Source organism: Pezoporus occidentalis, unplaced genomic scaffold (genome assembly GCF_034315485.1).
Source record: "Pezoporus occidentalis ecotype Australia unplaced genomic scaffold, CSIRO_AGI_Poc_V1 ctg14, whole genome shotgun sequence".
In the NCBI taxonomy this organism is placed as follows: domain Eukaryota; kingdom Metazoa; phylum Chordata; class Aves; order Psittaciformes; family Psittacidae; genus Pezoporus; species Pezoporus occidentalis.
In genome coordinates, this window is record NW_026913209.1 from 3,776,727 (window position 1) to 3,786,771 (window position 10,045).

The following is a 10,045-nucleotide window of genomic DNA, read 5'->3' on the forward strand; positions in this document are numbered from 1 at the left end:
GGTTCTGATGTTGCAGTAAGCGAGACTGTGGGAGGAAAAAGGGTTTTCTTCTTTTTACATGATTTCATAATTAAACATTTCTTTTATTTGAATGGCAGGTATGAAGTCATGCTGAAGTGCTGGCATCCCAAACCTGAGATGCGTCCAGCATTTTCTGAACTTGTTTCAAAAATATCAACAATCTTCTCCACTTTTATTGGGGAACACTATGTTCATGTCAATGCTACTTATGTCAACGTGAAGTGCGTTGCGCCCTACCCTTCTCTTCTATCATCACAAGACAACACAGATATGGATGTTGACACATGACGGGTAGGTCTGAAATAGAGGAAAATCCCTTAGTTATATGAACAAAAAGCAAAACATTTTGTCCACTTGTTTTTACTGCCCAGTCTTTGTGAGAACACTGTTGCACATGTTTATGTTGTTGCCCAAGTTGCACTAGTACAAGAACGTGATATCAGATTGTTTAAGGCTATGGGATTCTGTAAACCATCACGGTAGTTTCCAAGTATTTGGACAACTGCATCAATTTACCAAATGGAAGCATTGTGTGCTACTATCCAGAGTTAGTTCCCACTGGCTCTCATTAATGTGTGCTCAGACCCAAGAACAAAGATTATCATTAATGCCATGAAGGAGAAAGTAGAATACCAATCAGTGCGGGTGGAAGGACTGGTACTGTGCATGTACTTTAGGATAAAGAGCAGTGCAGAAATGGTTTTCACACAAAAGGCTAAGACAAACAATGAGAGTTGCAAGAGTTTAAAATGTATTTTCCTCCCGCACAGTCCAAATTTTGGATTTTTGCACTACGTCAACAAGGTTTCTTAGAACACAGGCAACCAGGAGAGCCAGTCTCATGGTTAATGTCCAACAGAAATCAATATCAGAAAATGGTGTGCAGTAAAATAAGTATGCCAGCCTTGCCAGTCCTCTGCAGTAGTTAGACGGTACATAAAATGAAGGGAAAATCATCTAGCTTAAAGCATTCCAGTGTCAACTTCATTCCAGCATTCAGCCACTTTTTTGAATCAAACAGCCTATATTGACAGATCTCTCACTGAAAAATGCAAAGCCTCCATTCCTTGCAATACAGAATTATCTACTCTCTGAGAATAAAAACTTGAAGCCATCCATATTCAGTGCCAGGCTAATCCCTGGGATGCAGTAATACAGGCTGCATTACTCTAGCGAGGAAGAAGAGACGGGCAGGCTGGCGACCTTACGGAGCTGCTGTTGGGTGAGTCAGATGGCAGCAGCTGAAGCTCTGCCACCTACCCTTGGGTGGAGCTGCTGCCAGCGGTGAGTAAAGAGTGGAGGCGTTGCAGCCAGCCCTGACTTCAGAAAACACTGCCGTAGCAGGAATGCTGATAACTTCTTTGTGCCAGCCCAAACGAGCTGAGAATACAGACCAAAAGAAGAAACAGAGCCCCCCCAGCCTCTCCTTGGATCACACAACCCAGTGAATTAGGATACCTGCGTTCATTTCTAAATTATGACCAGAGAAAGAACTTTGATAAGAGATAGTAAATAAAACTTTCATCCATTAGGAAAGAGTACTATAGCTCTAGGGCAAGCATCACATGTCATTTCTGTTCCTGTGGAATTCTGTGCATACTACTGTATAGCTTGTTGAGTATAGGATAGAACTGGGTTTGTTGGTGTAAACACATAAAGTATTCTATTTTTATATTAAAAAAAAAAAGTTTATTTTTAATGACATTTACAAAGTTTGGTTAGGCCACAAAATACTGCACTGTGAACATTTCAGAAAATGTATGTCAACATACATGATTCATAAATTGTAGCAACCTTAAGAAAAGATTACTGTGTAAATATTGAAAAGGAAAAGAACTGACTGCAAACACACTCCACCCTAAGTATAATGTCTCTGTTGCTGTGAGCCAACCATGTTAAGCTCTTCAGAGAGAGGCAGTGCAGATACAGAAGTGATATAAGGGAGATACATTGTTCGTGGGAGACAGTGTTACAACTGAAGGATTTATAATGAGGGCAGAGTGTGTAAGCAAACTATGAGCAGATAATATTGTATTGTGTTTCATCACGACTTTCGTTTCAGAAACGAACTTTCGTATCTGCTGAGAGCAATACTAATTGTAGGTTGCTCAAGGACAAAAGGCTTTGCTGCAGGCAAAAAAAAATCATCTCTATGGTTGTTAAAACAGCTAAGGAAGTTTATGACACATAGATTTGGGGAAAATACTCCAAACTTGTACATACATGCTTGAGGAACGATGCAATGTGAAATAGGGGACATTTTTACTATTTATAAAGTTAATGTTGTGTCTGGGACACCTGTAAGAATATGTGATTCTGGTAAAGATTTGATGTTAGTAAGTTCATATATCTGCAAAGAGCTGAATGGTACTTATGTTTATAGTTGTTGTTATGACCTAATAAACATGTTATTAAAATTGGAATACTTTACGCTTCGAGTGCTGTAATTACTGCCCACATTTGTCTGCTAAGCTGATAAAAGTCCATATGCTTTTTCTGACTGACATGGGAAGAATGACCTGTAGAACTGTGCATGAGAGAGGAAACAACTCAGAAACATAATATAAAGAGCATACCAATAAATCCAACACGTGGTTCGTCAACCTCCTACCCATTAACAGATAAGAGGAGGGTGCAGAATATTTGTTGTGAACAACTATGGCATAGTCTGAATAGAAAGTCTCTTGCTTAACCATGGGCTGCACCCATGCAAAGCCTTAAAATTCTTCATCTTCAAAACTCATCCTAGAGTTGAGGGATGACATCTGGAGCTCAAAATTAAGACATCGTAAAGAGTACCTGCATGGCCCACCAAGGATGCTAGCACTTGCTAGCACTTGCTAACTAAATTGTTAGCATCTGAGTCTGTAACCAGTAATCACCCACAGGAAACTTCAAGCACCTGAATCAAATACCCCTCATAGTCATCTGTAAAGTGTTTAATCTCTGCAAGATGCTTTGTTCCTGTGACACCTGAAGAGAGAAGGCATGGCAGCCCCAGGGGTCTTGTTTCTTCCAAGGAACAGGAACCAGCCCTGCTCTTCTGCCACACATTTCCTCCGAGCTGCATTAGATGCCTCCCACCGAATCCACAAGTTCACTTCCCTGAAGTGTATTTTGAGTGGATACCCCACAAACACTACAACACACTCTCTCATATGCCACCCTTAAACAGACGATGCTACAAGCACATCCCTCCAGCAGCTTACCTCAGGGGTACATTTTATAATTGACTCACTCAGAAATATTTTAACACAGTCTCAGCTGATTAAAACCAGCATTTATATGACCTTGTAATTTAAAATACCAAGCAAACCAATATCAAACCACATTTTCTCCAGACACATTTGCTTCTTAAAATGTATATGCTAAGTTTCAACTCAGTGTACTTCAGGGGAAAAAGGCATTGAAAATAGCAGCTAAGGGTGCAAACATTCTTTTGTTGTATCACAAGCCCAAGCCAGCTAAAAAGTTTAAGGTTTTTATTCTAATTACTTACATCCAATTTATTTTCTGATTACATTTTTAGGATTTCGCTGAAAGTCAGTAAAAAAGCTCAAAAGGTTTTATCACAGTTCTCTGTTAATACCAGGTCTTCAGTCTAAACCAGCAAATGATGGTCTGAACTGAAATACCAGATTTGTAACACATTCCTTTGATTACTCCTCATGATTTCCAAGGGATGCTATATATTGCATTTTTGAAAGGGTCAACAGAATCACAAGCTTCCCATGCCCAGTTTTTCATCCTAGAAGCTTTGTTTATACCAGGTACACGTTGCAGCAGATCTTCAGCTGACTTCCATTGGCAGCCTTCTCCCCACATGAATATTAACAGAGAACATAGCCCATGTTCAAAATGTTGCATAATAGATACCCTACACAAAAGCCAAGAGGTTAAAAAAATAGGGCAGGATATTCTCACCCCACAGAAATTTTCCTGTCGATTAGACACAAACTTTTTAGTGCATCATTATCCATTTTCAATAATTTGCATATGCTAAGGAAGATTTTTAATACCCCCAACAATATTAAATTTTTCTAAAATCAAGGGAAATGGTACACGCTACCATTGGGTTGCTAAGGCTTTGTATATTGTAATTTTCTGTCTCTGGTGTCAAATTCAATTACGAAGAATGGACCTACATGCACTACGTGAATAGATGAAGGGGAAAGGTACTTGCAATTCTTGTTACAGTGGCAGAAGCAGTACAAGTGAGCAACTGCAAAAGGGCATCAAAACAATTTTAAACCTAAACATAAAACTCTCCCTTCAGAAATTTCATTTCTGCAATCCAGCCATAGCAATGTATCACAGGAGGTCACAGCAGACAAATGAAATACAAATGCTAATGGATTTTTACTTGCTAAACAAAATATCCACTGAGAAATTCCAATTTCCATTATTTTTAACAAACAGGTCATGAACTGAGTATTCCGAGCATCGAAGAAAGACACAGGAAATCTAAGGATTTTGCCAGACCAATTACTAAAAACATTTACAAGAAATTGTGATCTCACAGGCAGCAGGGAGGATTCAGAGCAACTGACTACACCAGCCCAGAGGAGATCAGTCTCTCACCCTGGAACTGGAACTGACATTAAACCTGAATTTGCCTGTTGAAATCCCAATCCACCTGCTAGCACTCTAGGTGTAATCATTTCCAGTGAGGATGCCAAAAGACTTTTTCTGATTACAGTCAAGCACTTGTGGCCACTCCACGACCTCCTGGGGGACAGAGAGAAAAGGTTTCTGGTTTGCAGGGAACACTGCTTCCCTGGCTGGTGTTTTATTAACTTTGGTGCTTTCCTTCCCAGAGCTGGCAGCCTTCTCACAATATACCCTGCCCAGGGAAGGACCCTCAGCTGAGGGTAAATCCCTGCCAGAGTCAGTCCTTGGAGAACCTCCTGGCCAAAAAGCAATCAGGTGCAGTCCAGCTGAATCATGCTTAACCAGGAGACTGACACGCGGACCCTGCTGGACTTTGGTTTTTCAGTTGTTAGTCTATTGGGGGTTACAGGGAAGAGGAGATTTCTCACTGCTGTCACCTCACCTCTTCCTTCCCAGCTCTGGAGTTGACACAGAAAAGCCTCTAGCAGCACACTGACTCTCTGGTCTGCATCCTTATGAGGCTCCTGAGGTCAAAGGAGCATAGCTGTGGTTAGGGATTCAAGTGAATATAGCCAGAAACTGTAAATCAGGCTTGATAAGATTCTGTTTGCACAATCCAAGGTGAGACACCAAAGAAGAGTGATTTATTTAATCTGGTTTCCATGCGCCATTCTCTTTCAGTAGTAAGTGCTTTGCCACAGCCTAGTGCCACTAGGAGTTTCATTAGTATCTGATGAACGTCTTCTCACATTCATCACGACAATTCAGCACGGAATTCATCCTTGTTCTGGCCTCTGAGGCCCTGTGCATTTCTGCAAACACTCCATATTAACACTTGCCAGAGTTCTAATTGCCAAGCGCATGTTGATCCCGTCTCTGGTACAAATGACAGCTGAATATCCTCCTTTAGGATGTGAAAAGTGTTATTGCCAAAAACTCTAGGGTGCATGACCAAACATGGACACCTCAGCTGCTGTGAGGTTGGAGCTCACTGGGGCAGTTGGCATGCTTTGCAAGCGCGACAAAACTGAACACCAACACTAAAAATACAGATCGAGCTTTAATTAGGAAGGCAAAAAGGCCTTCAGACAACAGCGGTATATTCCCTATCTTTTGTGCCGCTCAGAAAAAAGTAAAGGCAGTTTAAGAGAGGCAGCAGCCTGCTGAGGTCATGGTGCAGAATTCATGCAAACACATGCAATGATGTGACAACACACATACCCTGCTCAGCAAGTGGGACATAGCAAGGAGTGAGTCACAGCCAACTCCAATTATATGCTAACGGTTTTCTTAGAATAGCTCTTTCTTAGACGAGGTTACAGCTACAGGAAGCACAACCATCTTCAGAAGTCAAAAAGCCTCTCACCATGTAACTTTTGCATTCTGTAGAGAAATGTAATTATCTGCATATCTTCTTCATTCATTGTCAGTTACTGGAAGCATATCTATTGAAGTTAGCTTGTCTGTAAAGTTACGGGCCATGCCCGTGGTCTATACCTGCCTCCTGGTCACAAGAGCCAGAACAGTAATCAAAGTATTTTCCTCAGAGGTCAACAGTTCAATAGCAGTCAATGCTCCAGCTTTGCTCATGTCCTCTGTATGCCTCCAAGTACCAAACCGTTGCAGCTATCCGCAGAACTTTTGAACAGCAGCTCTGAATTATGTGGGAGGGAGGTAGAAGTTTGTCAGGCCCACAGTCCCCATGAGAGTTGAATCATGTCACTGAAGTGATAAAAACAAACTCACCTCATTGACAAGTATAACCTGGGCTGCTATAGAAAGAGCAGGTAAATAAAGGGCACCTAGGTCAGGACTATTTCTCCTTTGTTTTGTGAATATTAAATTTACTTGAAAATATCCTGGAAAAATACTTGTACATCTGCAACTACAGTGATAAAATATATTTGCTACATGTCTTGATATGAACTTATAGCAGCAGGATATTCTTAACACCACCACATAAATACAAAGTTATTTTAAAATATGTTTAAGGCTATAATATATGTCTAGGAGAGTGAATCGGCCAGCTTATTTGGATAAATGAAGGGAATTCTCTTCTATTAGCCATTCTGAGCATCTTGAAATGGGTTTCGTTTCTTCTCAAAACTGAGTTGGTAGGGGGTGAGCCCAGGGAAAACTATTTTGGGTTACTTGGCATAAACTACAGCTCTCAGCAATACTTGAGGGTTCTTCCATTCACCAGAACTGATTTACCAAATACTTTGCCCTTTTTCTTGTCTCCACTGTCTTCATTCTACCAGAAAGCATCACGATACGGAGATCTGTGTCCAATTATCTACCCAATATTATTTTCTGCAGACAATATTCAATAGGAAGATAATGTTTGGGTTGTGATGTTCAATATAAACAAATTGTTATTGCTGCACCAAAAAAATCATTATCAACATGGCATTTTTTCTCCTGCACCCTCTTCCAGTACTTACCACAACCACATTAAAATTTATGTAGTCCTGTATTTTACTGCATAAACCCTTGAATGGTGTTAAAATAGTAACTTCATTGCAGGGAAATTGGTGTCCATGAAGGTTAACGGCCCGTACTGAAAGCCAATAACAAATGTCCTTCCTTAATGAAATGCTTGGTGTAGATCACATTTTTCATACTGTACTTTTGCACTGCTCTGCCAAGCAGATATTATAAAGCAGGCTCATTCATAAAGTACAACACACAGGAGCAACATTCTGGAATTTTTAACCTGTATTCAAACTAAGAAGGTCTCATTTCAGTGAAAACTAAAAAAATCAAAACCAAAACCAAACTTTCTTTACCACCTGAATAAGACTATAGAAACCTTGTCCATCGTTCATACATTCAGCCACAATCAGGAAATTACAGACTGCAGTGAGATCAAAGGATTGTACTGCTCAAGGTACCCAACACTATTTTCTACCAGTTTAATACCACTCCTCCCCACCCCCTTATGTAGTTATGTAGTACCCCTAACAGCTAGGTCAAAATTTATGAGGAGCATTTCTGAAAGCTGGAAGAGCTCTCTCTGGAAAGAAGCCATCTGTTTGAAGTGTTCAGCTCCCCCAAGATCTGAAATGCTTCTCAGTGTTTTTTCACTTCCCAGATGTATTGCATGTTCCAAACATCCAAGCATAAAGTGACAGACTTGCACAGTTGCAAGGGAACTTCTATTTAGTAGTAGAGTACCACTGAGCTGTCAGTCAGATAGACAGGATCTGAATGAGGAGGGTGGCTGCTTTGCCTTATCACCGTTTTGCAATGCCAGTGTTGTACCTTTCATTTACATGAAAGGTATCCACAACTTCAGATGCTTATGTTGTGGAGTGGGTTTTCTTTAGATACAGATTGCATATACAAACATCTTCCCAGAGAGGCAAGATATACTTAGAATATATGAGGAATGTTACTCAGCTAAAGATAATTTATACTTCAAGCCAAGAGAAAACTGATAAAGGCTGCTGAAAGAGAGGCAAATCCATCCTACCTCTGTGATCAGTTGAGATGACGTCAGTACATTGTCCAACATGAAGGTATTATCCAGTAACAGGGACTACAGCATACAGCTCAAAAATCAATCACTCTGAGGAGGACTGGTTAAGGAAATAAGTACCCAAATTAGTGTGATTGGGTAATACTGAAACACTGGGAGAATTCCCTAATAGAAGTGTCATCGTAAAAGCCTCTTTGTTTTCTTTCTTGATGCTTCTAACCAAACACTCCCCTGTTTAAACAGCCAGCGACAAATCCAGCCTGCTATGATAATGCCAAGACCAAAGGAGGAAAGCTGACCAGAGAATGAGCAGAAAGAACCAATTTTGGAGATAAGAGTTTTCCTTTGTAACTACACTAAGAAGAAGTATAAAGAAGAGTGGTACCCAGTTTGGAGAGAGATATTTCACAAATAAATTTCAAGGCACTTGCACAGAAATTTAGGACTGGAAGAAATATCAGAAGATCATTTGGTCCACCCCATGTCACTAAGACAGAGTGAATGCACCTGAGCCACCTTGGCAACAACTTGACTAATATTTTATTAAAAACAAACGAAACAAAAAACCACCTGTAAAAGCCAGGAAGATTTCAGGGCTTCGTTATTTGTGCAGTGTTAAAGTTCTCCTGGATTTGTTTTCTAAATCTTCCTTGCTGCATCATAAGCCTCACCCCCTTTCTTTTTGGCCCAGCACTGGCCCCATATTGAACAAATCATCGCCATGTTATTTATAGACAGATTTTAAGCAAAGGTGTCCCACCTTAATCTCATTTTATCTAAGCTAAAAAGGTGCTGGGTTTTGACCCTTAAACATATCCTAGCTTTTATTTTCTAAACTTCTTAACTTTCCTCTTGCTGTTTCTTCCCTGTCTACCCAAATTTCTTAAGGGTGGTGCCAAGGATGGACTTGGTACTCTCAAAATGTGCTAGTTTATGGAATTATTAGGTCAGCAGCTCTGTCGCTCATGGCTAAAGAAAGCCACCAGTGATACAATCCAAGTAGTCTGGAAAAGCAAGGCACTACACCTGGCACATGATGTGCTTAGAGGTTTTGTCCACAAATAGATGTAATTGAGACCTACGGGTCTAGGTGCTACCAAGGCAAATTAACTTGCTTGAGGATCTTTCTGGTTATACAAGTTAGCTGGGTCTGAAATTCTCTGACTCCTCTATTTTTTAAGTGCATATCCTACATTTGTCTCAGGACAACGTCCCTTCCCTAATTAATTCTTTTGTGATTACCTTAGCTGAAACATTGTGGTCAGGAAAGCTGCCTCACCAGGAGGACAGCTTTCATAGAATCATAGAATACTTAGGGTTGGAAAGGATCTTAAGATCATCAAGTTCCAGCCCCCCTGCCATGGGCAGAGACACCTCACACTAAACCATCTCACCCAAGGCTCTGTCCAATCTGGCCTTGAACACTGCCAAGGATGGAGCATTCACAACCTCCCTGGGCAACCCATTCCAGTGCCTCACCACCCTAACACAGGAAAGAATTTCCTCCTTATATCCAATCTAAACTTCCCCTGTTTAAGTTTTAACCCGTTACCCCTTGTCCTATCACTACAGTCCCTAATGAAGAGTCCCTTCCCAGCACCCCTATAGTCCCACTTCAGATACTGGAAAGCTGCTATAAGGTCCCCAAGCAGCCTTCTCTTTTCTAGGCTGAATAGCCCCAACTTTCTCAGCCTATCTTCGTACGGGAGGTGCTCCAGTCCCCTGATCATCCTCGTGGCCCTCCTCTGGACTTGTTCCAACAGCTTTCACTCAAAAGTGCTACAGCAAAGCCAGGAGCAGGACTCAGGTTAGTTGGAACCCCAGTCCTTCAATCCCTCAGTCTGAATTACCCAATTAAATACACTAAAAGAACGATAACTCTACGTATTTTTGCATGCATATGTATTCTCGTTTCACACTTACTTCCTCTCT

The 10,045-nt window shown here is 40.9% G+C and overlaps 1 protein-coding gene across 3 annotated transcripts in view; it reads left to right on the plus strand.

Moving 5' to 3' along the window:
• Positions 1 to 2,444, plus strand: part of MET (MET proto-oncogene, receptor tyrosine kinase) — a 90,958-nt gene extending 88,514 nt beyond the window's left edge. For all 3 annotated transcript variants that reach the window (XM_062609613.1, XM_062609611.1, XM_062609612.1), the window contains one exon: positions 99 to 2,444. In XM_062609613.1, coding sequence (XP_062465597.1) covers positions 99 to 309 — 211 coding nt within the window. In that variant the 3' untranslated portion in view covers positions 310 to 2,444. The remainder of the gene's footprint in view (positions 1 to 98) is intronic.
• Positions 2,445 to 10,045: the final 7,601 nt, after the last annotated feature.